At 46.0% G+C, this 23,856-nt stretch overlaps 1 protein-coding gene across 1 annotated transcript; it reads right to left on the bottom strand.

Annotated features, from left to right (window-relative positions):
• Positions 1-262: 262 nt before the first annotated feature.
• ZNF275 (zinc finger protein 275) lies at positions 263-18,482 on the bottom strand. Its single transcript, XM_081563709.1, has 4 exons — positions 18,353-18,482; positions 7,838-7,945; positions 6,550-6,634; positions 263-6,237 (listed from the first exon to the last, which is right to left on the bottom strand). Exon 4 carries the CDS (start codon positions 6,209-6,211, stop codon positions 5,081-5,083), a length of 1,131 nt encoding a protein of 376 aa, XP_081419835.1. The 5' UTR covers positions 6,212-6,237; positions 6,550-6,634; positions 7,838-7,945; positions 18,353-18,482; the 3' UTR covers positions 263-5,080.
• Positions 18,483-23,856: the final 5,374 nt, after the last annotated feature.

Raw genomic sequence — 23,856 nt, 5'->3', positions numbered from 1 at the left:
AGACCCAGGGGAGAGCCTCAGCCGTGGTGGACGGAGGCACCTGGCTGAATGACAGGCCCCTTCTACCAAGGGACAGCTCGAACTTCCAGGAAGACCAGCTGCTCTCTGTCTCCAGGGTCCCCCCCCACTTCTCCTTTAGGCATCCAACAGGCAGTTGCAGGGCATGGGGGGAGGCAAGACAGGGGCTGGAAGTCCAGAATGTGGAGAAAAAAGGGAAGAACTGATAAACCATGCTTTGATGAAATAAGTCAAAGACAACCAATGCCATTTAACATATATTTATTGAAATCTACTTGATGCAAGGCACTGTGCTAGATCTGGAAGGGGAATCAGACAAGAAGGGCCACCCCTGTCTTCTAAGAGCTCACAATCTAACGGGTTGGGGAGGGCGGGGAGAGCAAAGCGCTAGTGCAAGGCTGATTATAGTAACTGCCGTAAAACAGATAAGTTAAGGAGACTGAGGAGGAATGAGAAAAGAGAGCCGACAACCAAAACATGAACTGGGATGGGACATAACTGTTCTCAGATCTGCAAGTAACGCTGAAGGCCGTGTTTGTTTAGAGACCATTTCTATTTTTGAAAATAACCACCCGGACAGATGCGATGAGAACTACACATTGTAAGTATACTAGTTATCCAGAAGTGATCAGTTTCCCAATCTGACAGATTTGCTGGAAGTAGCTAGACACTTCCAAAATCAAGAATAGGGTGAACAGTGACTTAACTCATTTCCTGGGGCAAACATGGGGTCAGGAAAAGAACAATGCCCAGACAGAAAAATTATTGGTCAAACTCACTGAGACTGAGAGGCATAGATTTGTATCCATGTTAGCAAACAGAATACCACATGGAAAAGAGGTGTTTAGAACAGTCAGGTGGGGCTTGGTCTGGGGACGAGGGCTGGGTAGGACATGAGGCAAGCCAACCATGTGCTTCTTCTCAAGAAGTGGACAAATGGGGAAATGCAATTGCTCTTGACAGACTGCAAAAAGCAGAGGTCCACTCAAGCTGGCTCAGGTCAAGAGGGTCTACAGCAGGGACTCAAGTGGACCAGGGCAGTCGCCAGAGATCCCAGAAGAGAACTGCCAGGTTCCCTTGCAGTGCTGGAGTCAAGGCCTCTCTGAGGGTGTCCAGCAGGAATCCATAGATCTTCAAGCTGGTGCTGCCCATCAGGGAAACTCCCCTAAATCCCAGGTGGCTCCCTCTTCCTTCCAGCACCAACTAGAAACTTCTGTTTTCTTGTTTACACTTCACAGAGAACACTAACTATCTGGTCCCTGTCTCCAGCTCTGTCGAGCAGTTACTGCCCGTGAGTCAACTGTTCAGTTCTGGTTGAATGAACATGACCCTGATGGGGTGGGGGGGGTCACATAGCAGACAACAGGGCGCAGCCCCGGGCATGCAGAATGCAACCCCATGCGAGAGAGATGCCCACCAGGACAGGGTGGGGCTCAGTTTGGAAACTGGAGAGTGGGTATGACAGAACTAATCCACACAGTTCATCTTATTAAGCAGCAGAAGGGGTAAACAGTTACTTTCTTCTGAAAATTTCAGCAAGTATTCAAAACTTTAATAGAAGCGATGGAAGATATTTTTCAGAATATAAGAAAGGGACCCATTTTGAAGGACAGCTAGCATTCTACATAACCAACCTGCTCTCCATTTGCCTTGCAAAAGGAATAAATGTGATTAGAAAGAAAAATGAAATGAGGTAGATACATAAATGCATAGACAAGCACACACGACAGCAAGTCTGATCACATTTTGCATCTGATGTAGCAGTAGGACCTAGAGAGTCCAAGGAAATCCACCCCCTCCCCCAGGGACCCGAGGCAAACACCGAACTCGGTGTGACTACAGGACATACGTTAAAGCCACAGAGAGAGCATGGACTTCACCCGCAAACACAGTGACAGAAAAGATGTGTTCACTCCGGCGGATGGTCTGTTCAAGAGAAAATCATAGAACTGAGAATGGAACAAAGGAAAGGAGGGCATGACAAGGTGCCAAGGTGCCAAGGTGCCAAGGTGCTGGGTCCTGGCTAGGGACAAGTGGAGCGGTGTTGACGACGTTAAGTTCTGAGTTAATACTGCATCTGGATCCTTCCTAAAACCCAGGCAAGACATGGCAGGCTACCTCCAGGTTGTGATGCCAGACTTGCCCCCATGGATGCCAACATTCGTTACCAAATGACAGTTGCAGCAAATACGTCATTAACAGCTTGAAAAGAGAAAACTGATGAGACAGGAAGTAGTGATTTCAGACACAGATTTACAACTACTGCAAGAACTGAGGCCCCCGAGCAGAAAGAATTGCTATGTAACAAGAGCTGTCAGCTTCTCTCCAGCCCGGGGGTCAGGATGGAGATGTCGCAGAGAGCCACTGGTGTGACCTGGGGGGAGGGGCCATTCCAGAGTACCTCTGGCTAAGGTCACAAGGGTCACTGTGGGACCCTGCTTCCCAGCCCCGGTGGGCCTGTCAGAAGGGTGCCCTTCCTTTGCAGGCTCTCAAGCTCCCCCTCTACCCCGGGCATAGCTGCTGAGAAGTCACGCTACAGGGGCCAGGTTCTTGGCTAGCCCTTGCTGCTGTTCCTCCTGGGGGAGGCTGCTGAAAGTGACAGCCCAGCCCCAGGATGACCAATCTCTATTTCTGTGCCACACGGGCCGTTTTCAGAAGGGCATTGTTGCCCTCCAAACCCTTGTTTTAACTGCCCCTCTTGGGCAAGGCTGTGGCAAGTTACAGCCCAGGCCTGGTGTGGCCATCAGAGGGGCAGTGTTGTCTCCAAGCCCCTCACAGATGTGGACGCAGCAGGTGACATCAGAACACAATTTCCTCCGAGTCGCCAAAAGTGGACGCCACCGAACTGCTGACCTCTTTCTAGTTCCAGAATCATTCTCTAGGAAGAGGATACCATCCACGTGACAGCCATCAGTCAGTTGAGTCTTCGTGTTTGAGATGTCTGTTGGGTGGATCTGCTGCTCAGGCACTGAATCCATGCCAAGCCATGGCCAAGGCTCCCAGGAGCTGGAAGGTTGGCCAGCTGCTGCCAAGACCAAGTTTGGACCGCCTCATTGATTCTGACCCATGTGAGGTCCTGCCCCACTGCTGAAGGCCAGGGCTATGCTGAGGAACAGTCAAGAGTGTTCTGGCCAATCCAAGATGGAAATTCCTCTTGAGTGCCTGGGTGGCCAGGTTGGATAGTCAAGTACTGCCCACAGATGTGCAGAGTCTTCATCTTGGATGAGGAGTGAGCCTGCATCTCCGGCCCATTTCCATCCAGCCTGCCCACCTGGAGCATCCACCTTCTGGTGGGGCAGGACTTTCAACTTTTCATTTGTAATTCAATATCTAGAAGAAAATGTCATCATCTCTAACTACTGAAGCAATGGAAGTTACAATTTAACTGACAACAATGAATGCTTGGATATGTAAAAATCAAAAGCTTGCACAACAAAAATGTAATAAAACTGCTACAAAGAGCAAAGCAATAAAACTGGCAAAGAGATCATCACAATTGATATAGAAAGAACTGCTGTATAAAGTCAATATATTCAAAGGTAACTTGATAACTGGTCAAAGGAGATGAACGTACGATCTGCATGCAAGGAAACGGAAACAGTATTTTAAGCCATCATGTGAGAGAAAGAGGATGAGACTAGGAGTCAGGAGCCCTGGGTCCATCCCCAGTTCAGATACCAGTGAGTCACAGAACAACAGCAATATCCATGGAGGTGATGGCAGATGACTTCACTGAGTGTGTACCTCTGTGCCAGGTGAGGCATCATGGTCCTTGCGATAACCTTAGGAGGTAGTCCTGTGATCATCCTTGTTTCACAGAGGTGGAAATGGAGGACTGGAGAAGTACCATCTAGGCCCCATATCAGGAGAGGCTATTGTTCCCCAAAAGGAGGCATCACCTTATGCTTAAGTCCCTGGGATGTCATTGTTATCATGGTGATCTCTCAGATACTTGATTTTGAATGGTCCTGCTTGAGGATGAGACCCATTAGCCCGCAATAAACTCCAGTTGATGCTAGTTTTGGATACGCATGGGAGTCACCAGATTGAATTGGTTTAAGAAAAGAGGACATAAAAGAAATGTAACTCAGATTCAGTACTTCTTCGCAGGGGTATGAGCTCACAAGGACAAGCTCTTAATGCTTTAAAAAACCCTTTTAAAGGTCATTTAACAAAAGAAACACCTTAAGTGGGTGCATTGTAGAACTATAGGACAAATTAAAAAAGGACAACCAACATTCTAATGTTACAGGAACAGGTACTTATGGCTTGTGGGAGGTGATTTCTAGTGAGAGCCTTGTGCAGGGATTGTCACAGTGCTACGTGGCACACAGCTCAGATAGATGGAAGCCACTAGATGGGCTTTGAAAATGATGACTCCAAAGGGGCTCTGAGGTTGGTGAAGACGGTGTGGTTAGAAATGCATACGAGGAATTAGAATAAAGTCATCTCATAGAGCAGAGTCAGGGAAGAAAGGAATACTTTCTAAATTAATATATTATTATATATAACATGTGATTTATAATAGGTATGCATAACTAAATTAATAAATTAAATATTATAAGACATTTGATTATTCTATTTACAACCCTAAAAATTTATAAATTCAAGTAGGCCAAAAACTTTGGGGTGATCGCTCTGTTAGGGAAAGTCGGGATTCACAATCTATGGACGCTGTCGTTGAATAGCTCTGGGTCTCCATTTCCCTGAAGGGGGAGCTTGGAGGAGAATAAGCATCTCCATCCAGCTCCACCTCCCACATCTAGATTTCTCTTCTCTCATTCTCCGATTCAAGGCCTGTGGGTTTAAATACCTTGAAGGTACTCGAGGCCAGGTAAACCAGCCAAAATCAATCAAAATGGTAAAAGCTACTCTTGATAGGCAAAATGGGAAACACAGACACTTATAAATTGCTGGTGGTAGTATAAATTGATTTCAACCTTTCTGAAGAGAAAATATATAAGCACTACAAAACTGTTCATCTCCTTTGACTCTGCCCTCCCCCTCTAGGGACCTGGCCCCCGCGGGAATCCGCTGCCAGCCGTGGGGCTACGAGCCTCGCCTACTCGTGGTGGGTTGGCTGATGCTTCTGCAGTGCCGACCGCCTCTTGAACACGCGGCCACACTCGCTGCACTCGCAGCGTCTTGCTCCGCTGTGGGTCCTCCGATGGCGACTCAGGCCGGAGCTCCGGCGGAAGGCCTTCCCGCATTTGTCGCATTCATAGGGTTTCAGTCCGCTGTGGATGCGCCGGTGTTTGATCAGGTCAGAAGGCCCCCGGAAGGCCTTGCCGCAGTCGCCGCAGGCGTAGGGCCGCTCCCCGGTGTGGATACGCTGGTGCTCCAGGAGGCTGGAGCTCTGTCGGAAGGCCTTGCCGCACTGGCCGCACTCGTATGGCTTCTCGCCAGTGTGGATCCGCCGATGCTTGGTGAGCTCTGAGCTCCTCCGGAAGAGTTTGCCACAGTGGGGGCAGCCGTAGGGCTTGGCTCCGCTGTGGATGCGCTGGTGCTCGGCCAGGCCGTTGACTCCTCGGAAGGACTTGCCGCAGTCGTCGCAGTCGAAGGGCAGGTGGCCGGTGTGTATCCGCTGGTGCTTGAGAAGTTCCTGGCGATCCAGGAAATCCCTGCTACACGTCTTGCAGGCGAAGGGCTTCTCCGAAGTGTGCAGCTTCTGATGGCGGAAGAGGTGGGTATTTACCTTGAAGGAGCGGCCGCATTCCTCACAGTCAAAGGGCTTCTCTCGGCTGTGGACACGCAGATGCTGACTGAGGCCAGCGTTCTTCTTGAACCTTTTCCCGCATTCTTCACACTCGAAGGGTTTTGCCTCCTTCTCCATTTGCTCCCTCTTCTCCATGGCCCCGTCGAGGACCCAGCTGGGGCCCGGCTGGGGCTCTTCAGCCACATGGCTCTTCCGGTGCTCATTTAACTCAGCCACCCCGTGAAAGACCTGCCCGCAATCGCTGCACTCCCAGCCCTTCTTCTCACTGTGAATTCGCTGGTGCTGCACCAGGAGGACCTTAAGCCGAAAGGCATCCCCACACTCTTTACATGAAAAGTGATGCTCTACAGGCAAATTCTGGGGGCTCCCTCCCTTCACCCCCGAGTCCCCATTCTGTTTGACCTCAGGGCTGGGCTCACTGGCCCTCGGGGAGCTTGTGGATGCCATCTCCTGTGACTGTGCATCTTCATCCATCATTGGCTGTTTGGTCGCCCAGATGCTTTCTGAAATGAAAACCACAAGACACTGCAGTCTCAAGAGGAGGAAGGAACAATCACAGCAAAACGAGTGAGTATCAACAGTTACTTTGCTCCTGAGACAGCTGCTGACCACTTGGAAGGAGGTCACCAACCAGAAATAAGGACAGTAGACGGAAAGGGAATAAGGGCCTGGTTGCTGGAAGCTCCCTCTCAAGGTGACTGAGGATCAAGCCACACCCCAAACATGTGGCTTCCTTCCCAAAGGTTCAGTTGGGCCTCCCCTATGATGCCCTGACATTTCTTCGTTTTTTTTTTTTTTTTTTTTTTTTTACTCACCTGAATGTTTAGCTCAATCCACGTTAGGGGATGGCTCTGACTTGCTCTAGCTGAGAGACCAAGGTGAGGGTCAAAACAGGAACTCCTGCTCGTGGAAAAAGAAACAAGCAATAGCAGCAGTCAGAGATGACATCAGGTTGGGGCCTTTGAAGGGGAATCTTCCAATCCTCAAAGGCTGGAGTGGCTGTTCCCTTAGGCAAGTCATTCATTCATATCAAATGCCTTTCCCAATGGTCAGCTCCTTCCAGGGGCTGGATGAAGCAAGCTCTGGGTCTATCCACATAGAGCACCAGGTCGTCTTCCTGAGGGGTATAGATCCTCCCTTTCCCCTGTCTACTCTCCTCAAGGTCTGCACACTGAACTTGGGGTCCTTCCATAACTATCAAAGCTGACCCCTGGCAGTCTCTCCTCCTAAGAAGCCTCCCCACCTCACATATGCAGACCCTCGTGGTGCAAAGGAGCTTGCCATGTCAGCCTCTTTCAACAGTAAACTACAATGAAGTTCCCATACATTTTACATAATTTGTGGGTTAAAAAAGTATTTCATTATGGTGGCCAGTTTGTTCTAACTTCTTTTTTTTTTGATTAAAAGTAATACAAGTTTATTATAGAAAATTTACAAAAATTAAAAACATCTCACCACCTGGAGATAATCACGATTAACTTTTTAACATGAATCTTTTCAGACTATTCTGTGTACTTTTTTAAAAAATTAAATGTGTTATATGCTGTGAAAACTGAAAAATACAGAAAACAATACCATCCAGGAAATAATAATTCTCCATAATTCCAACTCCAGGAAATAAATTGCTCTCTGAGATTATATGGATGTATATATTTATAATATATTTATACATACACTATCATACTGCATGTATAATTCATATCTGTTTTCTTAAAATGCTACATCAATAGTGTTTTTCCATTTAAAATTCTTCAAAACATTTGTTTTCATGATTATATCTAATTATTTATATATACTCTAATGTACCTAACTGTTCATCAGCTATTGTACATGAGGTTGTGGTCCATCATTAATCCCACCACTCAACCAATGTTTTGAAGCTAACTTCTTTCTAAGCTGTTACGAGTTGGGAGGGACACCCACTACTTTGACAGGTGGTGTGTAGCAGACCCTCTGTATTTCCTTACAGCCCATTCCCAGGGAGCATAAGCTGGAAGTTGAGCTTGTGTGGGGCTATGTCAGGTGCCCCCTTATCCCGCTCCCACCTCTGTAGGACCACGAAACTGGTGGCAAATCTTGTGGAAGGGCTGGGGTCATCCTTACCCACAGAGATCACGTTTCTTCAATATGCTGAGGTCCTCTGCTCAGGGTCCAGCCTCAACCACTCCCTTTGATGAGGTATTGTGCCACATTACCAAACGTCACCGAATCCTGAAAGAATTGCCAGGAACAATCTGTCTTTCCATCCATTCTAGAATGAGGCAAGGGCGGTGCCAGTAACCCCAGGGATGAGAGGTGAGAGTCTAGAGTGAGTGTACATGTGAACATGGAAATCTAAGTATAAGCCTCAAGAAGTCCTAGAAAGAGAACCTGACCACATGCCAGGAGACCTGGGCTGTGGCCCTGGCTCCCATTGTCTTCCCAAGGGACTTTAGCTCAATCAATTCCCTGGACTGAAACTCAGCTCCCCAATCGGGATGATGGAAATTACAAACCCAGCAGGTATCCATTCCTTGGCAGACTCCGGGGAGAGAAGCAGAAAGAGGGAGGGAAGATAGCAGCTGGGGTTCAGGCCCTGTTGTGTGTTATGCTGGGGCAAGAGGCAGAGACCAACACCAGAATCAGGAAGCAGTGACAGATTCCCAAGCTAGGCTGAGGGAGGCACAGCTCATCTGGGCCTCAAACACTCCAAGGGGGCACTGCCAGGACTTGGTTTCCCGGGAATGGTAAGCACTTGGACAGGACTTGACTTCTTGGGTAAGGGCCAGACCCTGGGGATCAGGGGGAGCTAATGAAAGTGGAAAGAGCCGCGAGTGACAGCAGCCCTGCCTCTGGGGCCGTGGGATGAGACTGGTGATTTCCTTTTCGCTAGTTTTAAATCTTCTTGAGTCTTCTCTTACACAGAGGCTGACTGACAAGCTAGAGCATGGACATACCTAAGAAAACGTATCCCAAACAGTGGGGAAACTGGGCTGGCAGAGAACTATACAGGCATCCCAGAGAGAATCCAGACAAGACAAATGAATGTTAACCCAGGCAGAGCGAGAAGACAAACTCAGACTGAAAGCCAGTGGCAGGAATACTAGCTCTCAGAGACAGGTCGGCCATAGGCCTTGGAGAGTTTCATGCTCACACTGCACAGGAAGGCAGTGTTCCCCAAAAGAACCTCAGAAGAAATAACTGGGAAGTGAGAGATCTTTTTCAACTTTGTAGGGGCAACAAAAAAACAGACTGGGCTACTAGAGGGAAGGGAACAGGAGCCAGGGCTTCCTGACTAGCAGTAAGGCCCTCAAAAGTCCACACTCCACCCCACCGAAACAATTAATCAGGTGACAGCTTGCAGACAAGAACATTTCTGTGATATATTTGACAAAGTGAAAAGTTGAACAATACCTGGAAAAAGACAACTCAAAAAGAAAAAAAAAAAAGATCTTCAAAGACTAAGTTGCTAAATCAAAGATCTGAACCTCATGTGCAAGTTGCCTTTTTCTTTCAGATCTCACCACAGGTGTGTCTGTATCACAGACCGCCCACTTCAGTGAGCTCACAGAAACAGGAACCCAGTTTCTGTTTTGCTATCAAGTCAATTTGGTTCATAGTTAAATGAAAAGAAAGCATTTTTACATTAGCTTAAGGAGTACAGAACCCAGGTACTCCAGAAATACTTTTTCATAAAATTAGATGTTATATTAAAAGGGATGGACAGAGACTTCCACTTTTGGCCGTGATGAAATAACAAGGAACAGATTTAATGTCTCATCATAAATAAACACAAAACTGGACAAAATAGATGTGAATCAACAGTTTTAAGTATTGGACAGCAGGCAGCACAGGATGATGATCCTTGAGAGAAGAGAAACAAATAATGTAAGCTTTATCAGTGTCCCAGATATCTTCTGGAGGCAATTTCCAGATTTAGATTACAGGGAAAGGGGGACCAAACAGAGCTCGGTGGCATTATTATCAACATAGACCAGTATTCAGGGAAGCTGAGGCAAAGCAGAGTTTCAGAAACAAGGGAGTTATGCAGAAAAAAGAGCTCAAAATCTGCACAAGATTCCCCTTGAGTCTTTCTTGACCACTAAGCCATGCATGCATACAGTAAAACCCACAAAGACTAGGAAAACAATGACCAGGAAGTTGTAAGTTGAACAATTCCTAAGACACACAAAGGTAGGCAGATGTTCAGGGTCCAACCAACCAGAGTATAGAGTTCTCAGTGATCATCTGGGGTATTCAGTAGAGAATCAGAGAGGCCATGCTTTAGTAGTAGCACTGATTTATCCCTGGAGCCAGAGTGACCCTGGATCTGCTCTAGAAAAACATAAAAATAGGCCTTGAAGGGATGAAACTGTTCCACAAGCAACCACCTCCAAAAACAAAGTCTAATTCTTTTCACAGTGAAACAACAAAATTCAGACATTCAACAACATAATCTCTACAATGTTCAACATCCAATAAATAATTAAGTAAATGCCAAGAAGCAGGGAAAAATGTGACTCATGGAAAGGAAAATAATAATAGAAACACCCAGAAATGATAGCAGACAGACAAGGATAACAGCTAGTTTAACAATGTATAACTATTTAAAGAAAAACAGGAATGTAATGAAAGAAATGGATGATAAAAACAAAAACTGAATGGAACTTACTGAGGTGAAAATTATAACATTTAAAATGAAAATTTCACTGGATGTGCTTAACAGCAGATTAGATATACCTTCTCCCTGCCAAAAGGTTAGAAAATCTGAAGACCTAGCAATAAAAAGTATCCCAAATGAAGATCAGAAATAAAAAATATTTAAGAGTTTCAGTGACTTGGGGATAACAGAAAGTGGTCTAACATACACGTAACTGGAATCTGAGAAGATGAGGAGAAGCAGGGGGGGATAAAAGTATAATTGAAGAAATAATGGTTAAAATTTATTATTTTCTAAGTTGGATAAAACCTAGATCCAAGAAGCCTGATCACCCCCTAGCAAGACTAAACACACAAAAAACAAAACTAGAAAAAACATGTACACTAAGACACATCATAATCATATTGCTGAAAACTAGTGATAAAGAAAAAATCTTAAAGCAGCCAGAGAATAAAAGATGTTGTATAACTGCTGACTTCTTAACAGAAAATGTGCAAGCCAGAAAACAACTGCATGACACTTTTAAAGTGCTAAAGGGGAAAAAACATGTCAACCAAGAATTCGATATTTAGGGAAAGTATCCTTCAAAAATGAAGGCAAAAAATAAACTTTTTTTGACAAAGAAAAGCTGAGAGAATCTGTCACTAGCAGATCCATAAAATAAGACATATTTAAGAAAATTCTTCAGGTGAAGGGAAATGGTACCAGATGGAAACTTGGATCACAAAGGAATGAAGAACACCAGGAATGTAAGTATGTGCTGAAATATAGAACACTTTTACCTCTTTCATTTTTACATCTTTAAGAGAAAGCTGAACATTTAGAGAAAAAAAATAGTAAGGTAGTATGGGGTTTATAGGACTTCCCTGCTGGCTCGGTGGTAAACAATCCACCTGCTAAAGCAGGAGATGCAGGTTTGATCCTTGGGTTGGGAGGGTCCCTGGGTTGGGAGGATCCCCCTGGAGAAGGAAATGGCAGTCCACCCCAGTATTCTTGCCTGGGAAATCCCATGGACAGAGGAGCCTGGCAGGCTACAATCTATGGGGTTGCAAAGGAGTTGGACACAACTTGGCAACTAAACAAAACCAACAATTGGGGTTTATAACATATATAGAAATAAAATGTAAGACTGTGTGCTTTAGGAAGCCCTCCAAGCCTCTGATGCATGGCGGTAGTGGAGATAAAATACAATTCTAAAAAATAATCCAAAGGTAGGTTAAAAAAAGAAATGAAAAAGAACAGTTAGGGCAAGCAGAAAGAAATAGCAAGAGGCAAATGTAAACACAACTATATGGATAGTTACGTTAAATATAAATGGTCTAAACACACCAATTAATTTGCAGAGATTATTAGATTGTATTTTTTTAAAAAAAGAAACTCAAGTATGTGCTGTCTACAAGAAATTTTAAAGTTAAAGACTTTAAATGTAAAGAGAGAGGTTAAAAGTAAAAGGATGGAAAACAATACAGTATTACCAACAGGAAGAGTGTCAGTAATCCCAATGTCATAAAAACAAGAGGGAGACCTTCCTGAAGAATCCTAGAACTCAGAGCAGGAAGAAAACTGGAGAGCTCAAGCATAAAATCAATAGGTTATAAGAAACAAGAAAAAAAAAAAACATAGGACAAAAGATAAATAAGTAAATGAAAAGGAAAAAAATCAACAGGTGGCCATTACAGCATGATACACAGCAGATTACAAAAATTTGAATCCTCCTTCAAAGAAGATTATAGACAGACAGTAACTGTTAATTAAAAATTCACAGATTGTAGAGGAAGGGGAAAGAACAGTATATATTTGCGTTTTAAGGAAAAAAAGGAATAAACTGAGAGTGACTCACAGCTAATGAGCACATCTAGACTGCAATGTGAACCACCCTGGGGTAGAGTCCAGGTCTAGAAAGGTCTTCAGCTTTCTGTTTCTGTAATGAATGTTTAGTAACAAAGCTGCATTTCTTCGGTAACCAGAAAAGTGAAAGAAAGAAAGTGAAGTTGCTCAGTCATGTCTGACTCTTTGCAACCCCATGGACTGTAGCCTACCAGGCTCCTCTCTCCATGGGATTCTCCAGGCAAGAATACTGGAGTGGGTTGCCATTTCCTTCTCCAGGGGATCTTCCCAACCCAGGGATCGAACCCAGAAAGGACAGCAATTTAAAAAGATTTCAGTAGACTTTGGATAAGAAAGATGCTCAGCATGCGAGAAGACAGGGCCGAGGCCAAGAAGACAAGAAGGAATAGTCCTTGAAGCTGGGCAATGTCCTGAGGTGCCCACACAGACAAGCCACAGAAGAGCAGGGCTGGCAGGAATGCGTGGGCAGTCCCAGAAAGCTTAGAGGCAGGTCCATGGGATTGTGACTTCCTGGGATCATCCCCCCAAGCTATAAGTAATATGACAGGTGTGAGGGAAGGCCTCCTTTGGCCCCAAAGTCCACAGAAACTCTACTTCCATCTTTAAGTGACTCCCCAGTGTGTGAGGGAAGCCCTAGGTGCCCAGCAGCCAAGCCTTCCGTAACCCACTGTCCCCTGGGCAGGGCTTCCTTCTTCCTGGTATACATTTGATATCTGGTTTGACTTTGGCTTCCAATACAAAATGAACTGGTCATCGATTATTTACACAGTTCATTCTAAAAAATTCACTTCAGATTGACATTCAGGTTTTGTTGCCAAATGGAATGAAGAGGAGAACATCTCACCTTCACCTTCTGAGCAAGATGGTCTGTTACGAGCCTCGCCTCACCGCCCTCAGGCCAGAGACCTAAGGCCTTAACCCACTCCAAGGCCCTGGCTGAGCCACCAGACCCATATCCTGCGCCCCATGTCTCAGTCAGTCCTTCCAGACACTCAGCTTTCATCCCGTCCTAAATACATCAAGGCAATAATCCTGAGAGCCTCTGAACCTGCCTCAGGTGGTTCCTTCAAAGAATTCAGGCCTCACTCAAATGTCACCTCCTCCAAATGTCTTCACTCTCCAGCTCCATCACGGTTTACTTATAACACTTTTTACTACCTAAAACTTACCCTCGGAAATTGCTTGTTTTTACCTGATTCTCCCTGGGGAAAATGTCACCTCTCACAGGATAGGGCCCTTCTCTTTCTTGGCCACCCCTGAGTCCCCAGCATTCAGGGGGCAGAAGCTCTTAGCGCTCAGTAGACATGTGACACCCTGTGGGAAAGGGGTGAGTTACATAACTTTCATTAACAGAGCACCTACTACGCATTTGGCACTGTGCTTCTCCCTTCACAGGCTTCCCTGGTGGTGCGCTGGTAAAGAATGCGCCTGTCAATGCATGAGACACAGGTTCAATCCCTGGGTTGGGAAGATTCCCCTGGAGGAGGAAAGGGCAACCCACTCCAGTATTCTCGCCCAGAGAATCCCATGGACAGAGGAGCCTGGTGGGCTACAGTCTGTGGGGTCACAAAGAATCGGACATAGCTGAAGTGACTCAGCACATAGATACTTCTCCTTTAAATGTGCAAAGAGTCAGACACAACTGAGCGACTGCCTCCATTTTACTGAGAAGCAAGAAACGGATCTGAGGGGTGAACTAAATTGCCTAAGGTCTAGCTCCCAAGATTTGAGGCATTTTGAGCCACACCAGAGAAGAGAGAGAAGTAATATGCCATGAAGTAATACCTAACACTGGGCCTTATCCCAAGGCCAGGCTACTGTGTCATCGAAGCCTAATGTTATGTATGGATTTAGGGAACTTGCTTTCAGTCCCATGCACAACAGATACACACGTCATTTTCTCTCACTCATGGTTTTTCCAAGCCACCCAGGCTTAATTGAGCAGGTCCTCCTGAAAAGTTCTCATTCAATTGAGCGGATCCTACCAAAGTGTTTTCACTTCATTGGCATGAAGTCCTGGAGACACAACCCCCAAGTGAATTGTTAATTATCTTCTCCAGTGTAGCAACAGGACTGGCCCTTCCTGTACCAGGCTTGCCCAGGGGACTTAATCCAACTGCGCTTCAGATCACCACCCACAGTGACAAGAGACTATGGATACATGGAGACTGTGACAGAGGCCATTTCAAAGGTGTCCATAAAAATGGGAGGGGAAAAGTGAGCCCTGCTTTCACAAAAGGAAGCTAAACTCTGCATAATGCATCAGGTATATTGGGGAAAAGCTTTACAAGACACAAAGGAAGATCATTTAAAAAGATAATACACATTAATTCCACTGCAGTTAAAAATAAAATCATCATCAATCCTGAAAACAATCTGATAATCCAGAAACCATGTCACCCAACCACTCCACTTTAAAATGGTGGAACTAATCTGTAAAAGAAGCTGGACTCCATGACAAAAGTGACACATACAGGTGTCTACTGCCTTCCAAAGGTGGACCTTGTGAGATCAAGGTCAAATCAATTCCAGGCACAATATGAAAACCATTGTCATGTACTCGATGGATACACAGGGATATCCTGACCTTGAACGCGAGGCACTTTCACTCACCATGGACAAGCATACCCAAATCTTGTAAGTGCACTCCTTTGCCCAACCAGGAAAGAGAGGTCGGTAGAAAGACTGTGGGAAAACAAATCTTGGCCTCTTAATATAAACAATCTTATCTTTCTTCTTTAAGCAGGATCTTTAGTGTAGTCTAACAACTCTATGCTCCCAGAGAATCAAGACTCTATCAGGTTGCCTGTGGATTCCACCCTGGAGCTAAACAAGTGCCACAGACTCTGCAGCTGCTTCACAGACACATTTCTGAAACATCATGCTTCCTAAAACCTGAGAGTTCATGTGAGTGAATAAAGGTTCCTGATACGTGCTTTAGATGGCAATGTAAATTTTAACCAACTTATTTAAATCCAATTTTCTGTATCTAATCAGAAACACTGAAAATCAAAACAATCATTTCACCCTGATTTGAAAGAACAGAAATTAACAGCTGAATTTAATGGAGCCAAAAGCCAACATTTGTCACAAAAGCAGGGAATACTTCAGTGTCTTCTAGTCACCATGGAGCTTGGGACCCCTACTGAGGGTGTCTGGTTACTAGGAAAGGTCACTTCTGAGCCTAAGAGGTCAGCAGTAGACCGATTTCATGGCACAAGTAGCCAGGCCACCTCCTCAGCAGGTGCCAGCCTTCCCTGGGCAACTGGACCAGGGGAGAGGGAGCAAAGCCATGCAAACTAGAACTGGTAGCTTCCAGAAACTTCGAAGGGGTGCCAGAAGCACCTGGTCTCACTGGAACATCTAGATAAGGACTGAAGCAGAATGTCCTCAGGCCCTAGAAGATAACAGGTGGCTCATGGTGTTCATTTCAGTTCTGGGCCAGAGCAAAAATGCCCTGGAGGGAATCTTTATAGATCACATCAGAGACTGCACTTTCTATCATCTAATTCAGATAGATGCCTTCAGCTCCTTCTCTCATCTCTAACCCTAACCCTAAATCATCCTATTAATCACCTGGATTCCCAATTCTCCTTACTCGATGTCTGTTCTCCCTTGAGTTGTGCTGCTCAGATCAAGAGAACTATATCTGGACAAAGATGGTCCAACAGCACTGGCATATATAAAAATATAAGTGCTCCCAGAACCAAAACAATACTTCTCACCACCCTGCATCCCCATGGGGTCTTCTGATAGCATGGCCAGCTTTAAGGCCAGCATACCTGGTCTATAAACATCCAGACTTACCCAAAAGAGACATACAGAGATGGCATTGTGTCTCAGAACAATTCTGAGCCATTACTCAGGCAGGTAAAGTGCTACCTGTTGGACTGAAATAATTTGGGAAGACAGAACTTGGGCACACCTTCCGGGAACATGTCTTTTTTGGGTCACAAGTGCTCAAAGGACAGGCTGTGAGACTGAATACACTGTTGAGACACCAATCCACCTGATTCAGGCAATTCTGGGAGGCCAAGGGCCTGAGCTCTCAACCCATCCGGCCAGGATGTGGCTACAGTGCCCATTTGGGCTCACCTTGTACTGTGCACGTGCACTGCTACTAGAAGTGAATCCTAAAGGGCCAGCAGAGAGGGTGTCTCACCAGGAAAGCCTGCTTCTCTCGGGATGTCTGTGCCTTTTTCTGTGCGTGTGGGTGGGAGGCATCTGTTTCTGTCTTCCTCAGTTTTCCTCTCTACTCTGCCTGGGCCCCTGCCCCTCTCTGTTTAGGTTTGCATTTTCTTTGCCTTCTATACAAAGCCAGAAGGTAGACCAGAAGGGCATTTTGTAGTGTTTGTTGTGCTCAATTGAGGGACGGTTTATGTTCCCATTTTCCCAAGAAGATGCATGATATCTTACTGAAAACGAAAATAAATTGTAAGTATAGCTTTATTTAAGTTACACTGTCCTGGATATGAATGATTCTAAATGGGGATGGGGGATGCTGTGCAAATACCAGGGGGCCCTGGGCCAGTTGGGGAGCCCAGGCAAATTAGGGCCAGAGCTCAATGGGTGCGTTAGACCCCTGGCTTGGGGTGTGCTAACAACTCAAGGGGCAGATTAGCAGGAGTAGGTGGGGACGAGAAATCTGCATTTTCAACCAGCACTCAGGAGACTGGGATGCAAAGTTGTGCCTTGTTAACAGTGGGCCCATCTAGAATCTGGAGGCTTCCTCACCCCCAGTGCTCAGCAGACAAGTTTCTGGCCCACGAACCTCTTGGATGGGATGCCACTCTCTGCCGACTGTCAGATTTCTGGGCAGAGAATTCACACTTCCTAGTGATTTTTTAAGGGGTCTCTCACCCAAAGAAGGCTGAAAATCAGTGTTCAATAGAATTCTAAATGCATATCCTAAGACATTTTGAGAGAACGGATTGGACTATGCCAGGCACTGTGCAAGCCTCTTCAACTTAAAGGCCCAGTGGGGGAGGGAGCATGGGGGATGGGGTGAGGCAGCGTTAGTACCTAGAGGGGGCGCTGTTCTAGCAAGCCCATCTGAAATCCTTTGGTAAAAGAAAAATGTCGGGTCTGAGGTTGAAGAGGAAATATTTCACTAACCAAGGAGACTAGAGGGGGCTGATGGCCCCCGGCTGGGCCAGCACTGGCTGGAGGGTGTCAGCTGGAACAGGGTGGGACCTCTGGGAAGAGGGCCAGTGTTGGGGGGGGCGAAAGGGACCATGGGCTTTCCGCGGCAGGCGATTGTGTTGGGTGGGGGGAGGATGGAAACTGACATGTAATTAATCAACAAAATATAGACTAGAGGAGGCAGCAAAGGAGTTTGGTGGTGGGCATTGGAGAGGGAGATGTAGCCCGAGAAGGGCGACAGAAAAAGCTCTGTTCAGATTCAGGGCCTTGGGCTCGTTTTCACCCAGCAAGGGCTGCCCCTCCCCCCTCCCTCACAGCCCTTGGGCTCTAGGCTACCCCTCACCCTCCCTGCCAAGCCGAGGCTCGACCCCTACCTAAAAGGAAAAGAGAGACTCCGCCTGCAGGAACCGTCCCTAGTACAGCGTCTCTGGCTGCTGTTCCGCCCCTCCCCCAGACGGGGGAAAAGCCCTTTAACACACACTGCCCCACACAACGCCCCCTTCCAGTCGGCCTTCCCTGCGCTTGGGGCGGGAGATCCCCCTCTTTTCATAGTGGCCGGTTCCCATCCTCTAGTGTCACCCCCAAAGCAGCGCAGGCCTCGGCACCTCAAGCGATTCCCGCCCCTGACCATCGCCCCCTGCTCGCCGCGGGAAGGCCTTCGGCCTCCTCATACCCGCCATCTCGGACCCGTTCCCCTCTCCAGCTGGCCCCAGGGCAGAGCAGCTTCCCGCGGGAACACAAACGCCCCTCCCAAAACAAGGCTTGGCCGCCTTCTGCACCCCCCACCGCACACTTTCTGGAACACTCACCCCAGTTCTGCACACTCTCCTGGGCCGCCCCCTGCACATCCTCCCGCGGCCCAAACGATCACCCGGGCCCGCACATTCATCCGCGGTCCCCAGCACATCCTCTCGCGGCCCGCACGCTCATCCTGGCCTCCCGCACCCTCCCGGGCCCCGCGCACATCCTGTTATGGCCCGCACGCTCACCCTAGCCCGGCGGCGGCCGACGCGCGGCCCTCGGCGGAGCAGCGCTGGCGAGGCCCAGGCCCCGCGTGGCAGGAAGCGCCACGGAGCAGCTAGCGCACTGCTGAGCCCAGCAGCCCAGCGGCTCGTTTCCGGAGCCGCGGGCGCCGCCGTGGGTAGTGGAAGAGCGAGTCTCCGCCCCGACTCCGGCCCCGCCCGGCCCGCCGGTCCCGATTGGCCCGGAGAGGGGGCGGGACGGGAAGGGGGCGTGGCTAAGACCGGGTTTGGGGAGGGTCAGGCCAGACCCCGGGGGAGCAGCGAGCACAGGCCAGAAGCTTCGGTAGAGGCGGGAGGCGTGGAATGAAAGTACTAATGAATGAATGAGTGAACTAGCGAATGAACTGACAAGCCTAGGAAGGAGGGAACGAAGAAATGGGCAGGACCCCTCCCCCTTGGGCGCCTTTAGAACAGGAATATGGGTCGGGGGGGGACGAGAAGGGAGGGCAAGGCAGAGCAAAGCTAGCCTCCACTGGAGGGATCAAAGTGCCTCACTCATTCATGCAAGGTTTTGTGAGCCCTAGCCAGTGCCAGACACTGAGAATACAACTGTGAGCAAAACCAGGCTACATCCTTTTGCTATCAGGGGGTGCGCATTTGGCTCCCAAGGGCTCCTGTGAATGTGTGTGTGTGTGCGTGTGTGCGTGTGTGCGTGTGTGTGTGTGTGTGTATACGTGCGTGCCCACGTGCTCGAATAAAGGTGGAAGGGAAACACATTTGAGTAAATTTCAAAATAGCAGGTCATACTATGAAAAGAACAGGATTCTTGGATCGGGGGTGCTGCAAGTATTGACAGCTGCTTCCAGATGAATATCTGCCAGTCAACAAAGATCTAAGAAGCTGCAGTACTCTGCAGTGTTCTAAGCCCATCCATGCTTTCTTGAAGACTCCTGTTTCATAAAGGTCATATAACAATAATAAATAAGGGTCAACAAACAATGCATAAGAATTAGAACTGTGAAGAACATCATTTAGGCTGGTGTTTGGGAGTGGTGGGAGGGAAACTTCAGTGAGGCTATGATTGATATGAGACTTGAATTACAAGAACTCAGCGTGAAGGTTGTTGATAGGAAGAGCATCAAAAGGAACAGCAAGTGCAAATTCCCTGTGATAGGAACCAAAAGGAAAATGCTGGAGTAAGCCAAGGGAAAAAAAGCCACACTGAAAGGATGAAGCTGGGCACTGAAACTGAGTCTGAAGAACACAGTCTAACTTTTCATTTTTTACTAATATATATTTATTTTATCAGTGATAATGATTATAACTAACTTCTTAAATATTCTTGTAGCAATTTTATTTACTACATGCTGTTTCTCTTATTTACCTTCCACATTTTATTATGAAAGCTTTGCAACATACAGATCAATTGAAAGATGTGTACACAACCACCAATATTGTACAATTAGCATTATGCCATACTTTCTTGATTGTGTGGTCATCCTTATATTACCAATCCATTTCAAAGTAAGTTGCAGACATACAAGCGCACTTCACCCCTTAACACTCCAGCCTGCATAGCATTACCTGGAGCTGCATAGCATTATCTAGCATACCTGTTTACTGCCTAGCATTACCTCAGTTCAGTCACTCAGTCGTATCTGACTCTTTGCAACCCCACGAACCGCAGCACTCCAGGCCTCCCTGTCCATCACCAACTGCCGGAGTCTACCCAAACCCATGTCCACTGAGTCGGTGATGCCATCCAACCATCTCATCCTCTGTTGTCCCCTTCTCCTCCTGCCCTCAATCTTTCCCAGCATCAGGCTCTTTTCAAATAAGTCAGCTCTATGCATCAAGTGGGCAAAGTACTGGAGTTTCAGCTTCAACATCAGTCCTTCCAATGAACACCCAGGACTGATCTCCTTTAGGATGGACTGATTGGATCTCCTTGCAGTCCAAGGACTCTCAAGAGTCTTCTCCAACACCACAGTTCAAAAGCATCAATTCGTTTGTGCTCAGCTTTCTTTATAGTCCAGCTCTCACATCCATACATGACTACTGGAAAAACCATAGCCTTGACTAGATGGATCTTTGTTGACAAAGTAATGTCTCTGCTTTTAAATATGCTATCTAGGTTGGTCATAACGTTCCTTCCAAGGAGTAAGCGTCTTTTAATTTCATGGCTGCAATCACCATCTGCAGTGATCTTGAAGCCCCCCAAAATAAAGTCAGCCACTGTTTCCACATCTATTTGCCATGAAGTGATGGGACCGGATGCCATGATCTTAGTTTTCTGAATGTTGAGTTTTAAACAAACTTTTTCACTCTCTTCTTTCACTTTCATCAAGAGGCTCTACCTAGCATTACCTAGCATACCTGTTTACTGTTATTTTCTGTTTTTTGGAGGTAAAATTGACATACAGTGAAATGTCCAAATTTTAAGTGTCCCATGCAGTGAGTTTTGACAAACACATACTCCAAGCTCTCATCAGGATACATTATCAACACCCCAGAAATTTCCCTTGTGCCCATTCCCAGTGTGTGATCAGTTACTAAGTCATGTCTGACTCTGTGGGACCCCATGGACCGTAGCCCACCCGGTTGCTCTGCCCATGGGATTTTCCAGGCAAGAATACTGGAGTGGGTTGCCATTTCATCCTCCAGGGGATCTTCCTGACCCACGGATCAAACCCACATCTCCTGTGTCTTCTGCATTGGCAGGCCGATTCTTTACCACTGAGCCACCTGGGAAGCACTTCATTCACCGTCAGTTCCCACCACAATTCAACATAGGGGCAGCTGCTGTTCTAAATTTTTTCCATCTTAGATCACTTTCACCAATTTGAGAACTTCATATAAATGAAATCACATGGAATGTACTATTTTGTGTCTGTCATGTCTGACTCTTTGCGACCCCATGGACTGTAGCCCACCAGCCTCCTCTGTTCATGGAATTATCCAGGCAAGAATACTGGAGTGGGTAGCCATTCCCTTCTCCAGGGGATCTTCCCAACCCAGGAATTGAACTCAGGTCTCTTGCATTGCAGGCAGATTCTTTACTGTCTGAGCCAACAGTGTCTGGTTTCCTTCATTCAGTATGATGATTTATTTATGTTGTTTAAAGTGTTGCTTCTTTCCTTTAATTACTGAGTAGTATTCCATCTTGTGAAATGCCAGCCTGGATGAATCACAAGCTGGAATCAAGATTGAGAAATATCAACAACCTCAGGTATGCAGATGATACCACTCTAATGGCCGAGAGTGGAGAGGAACTAAAGAGCCTCTTGATGATGGTGAAAGAGGAGAGTAAAGAAGCTGACTTGAAACTCAACATTCAAAAAACTAAGATCATGGCATCCAGTCCCATCATTTCATGGCAAATAAAAGGGGGAAAAGTGGCAGCAGGGGCATATTTTATTTTCTTAGGCTCTAAAATCATTGTGGATGTTGACTGCAGCCATGAAATAAAAAGATGTTTGCTCCTTGGAAAGAAAGCTATGACAAACCTAGACAGCCTATTAAAAAGCAGAGACATCGCTTTGCACACAAAGGCCCATATAGTCAAAGCTATGGTTTTTCCGGTAGTCATGTACAGATGTGAGAGTCGGACCATAAAGAAGGCTGAGCGCCAATGAATTGATGTCTTTGAATTGTGGTGCCAGAGAACTCTTGAGAGTCCCTTGGCAGAAAGGAATTCAAGCCAGTCAATCGTAAAGGAAATCAACCCTGAATATTCATTGGAAGGACTGATGCTGAAGCTCCAATCCTTCGGCCACCTGATGCGAAGAGCCAGTTCATTGGAAAAGACCTTGATCCCAGGAAAGATTGAGGGCAGAGGAGAAGGGGGTGACAGCATGAGATGGTTGGATGGCATCACGGACACAGTGAACATGAATCTGAGCAAATTCCAGGAGACAGTGAAGTTCAGGGGAGCCCCGTGTGCTGCAGCCCATGGGGTCACTAAGAGTCAGACATGACTTAGTGACTGAACAACAACAGTATTCCATTGTCTGAATATATTTGAGTTGATATTTTTATTCATTCACCAGTTTATGATCTGAGCTGTTTCCATTTTGGAGTGTTATAAATAAAGCTACCCTGAACACTTGTGTACAACCTTGTATAAACATATGCTTTCATTTAGTTGGATAACTACCTAGAAAGGGAACTGCCACAAAGGAGAATTGTTTTATAAGAAACTGCCAGAATATTGTCTGAAGTGGTTGTACAATTTATGTTCCCACCAGATATGTATGAGTATTCCTTTTTAATCCTCCTCTGCATTTGGGGTTGTCAGCCTTTATTTTTAGCCATTTAAGTGGGTGTGAAATGGTAACTCATTGTGATTTTAATTATCATCTCCTTGATGACTAATCATGTTGAGTGTGATGTTTTTATGTGCTTACTGGCCATTTCTCTATCTTCCTTTGTAAAGTGTCTGTTCAATAACTTGCTCACATTTATGGGTAGTTTGTCTTTTTATTACTTACTTGTAGGTGTTTTTTTTTTTTTTTAAACAGCACCTTTGAGGTATGTTTGGCAAACAGTAACCTGGAAATGTTCAAACTGCACTATCTGATAAGGTTTGACACACACACACACACACACACACACACTCATGAAACCATCACTACAATCAAGGTAATAAAGATATCTATTACTCTCAAAGATTCCTCATGTCCCTTTGTAGTCCTTTTTGCCTTTCTCTTCTTGCTCCTCTTGTCCTAAGAAACCACTGATCTGCTTTCTGTCACTGTAAGGTAGTTTGCATTTTCTAGAGTTTTACGTAAATGGAATTGTATAATAAATGTTCTTTTGTATCTGGCTGCTTTTACCAAACAAAATTACTTTGAGATTCATCCATATTGTTGCGTGTACCAACAGTTCTCTCCTTTTTACTGCTGAATAATATTCCATTACATCGATGTACCATAATGGTTTATCCATTCATCTGCTGATTGTGGCTCAGATCATGAACTCCTTATTGCCAAATTCAGACTTAAATTGAAGAAAGTAGGGAAAAACCACTAGACCATTCAGGTATGACCTAAATCAAATCCCTTACAGTGGAAATGACAAATAGATTCAAGGGATTACATCTGATACACAGAGTGCCTGAAGAACTATGGACAGAGGTTCGTGACATTGTACAGGAAGTGGTGATCAAAACCATCCCAAAGAAAAAGAAATGCAAAAAAAGCAAAATGGCTGCCTGAGGAGGCCTTACAGATAGCTGTGAAAAGAAGAGAAGCCAAAAGCAAAGGAGAAAAGGAAAGATATACCCATTTGAATGCAGAGTTCCAAAGAATAGCAAGGAGAGATAAGAAAGCCTTCCCCAGCAATCAATGCAAAGAAATAGAGGAAAACAATAGAATGGGAAAGCCTAGAGATCTCTTCAAGAAAATTAGAGATACCAAGGGAACATTTCATGCAAAGGTGGACACAATAAAGGACAGAAACGGTATGGACCTAACAGCAGGAGAAGATATTAAGAAGAAGTGGCAAGAATACACAGAAGAACTATACAAAAA

The sequence above is a fragment of the Giraffa tippelskirchi genome, chromosome X (genome assembly GCF_054371585.1).
Source record: "Giraffa tippelskirchi isolate mGirTip1 chromosome X, T2T-mGirTip1v1.2.pri, whole genome shotgun sequence".
NCBI lineage: Eukaryota > Metazoa > Chordata > Mammalia > Artiodactyla > Giraffidae > Giraffa > Giraffa tippelskirchi.
This window is presented reverse-complemented; position numbering and strand designations above follow the sequence as displayed.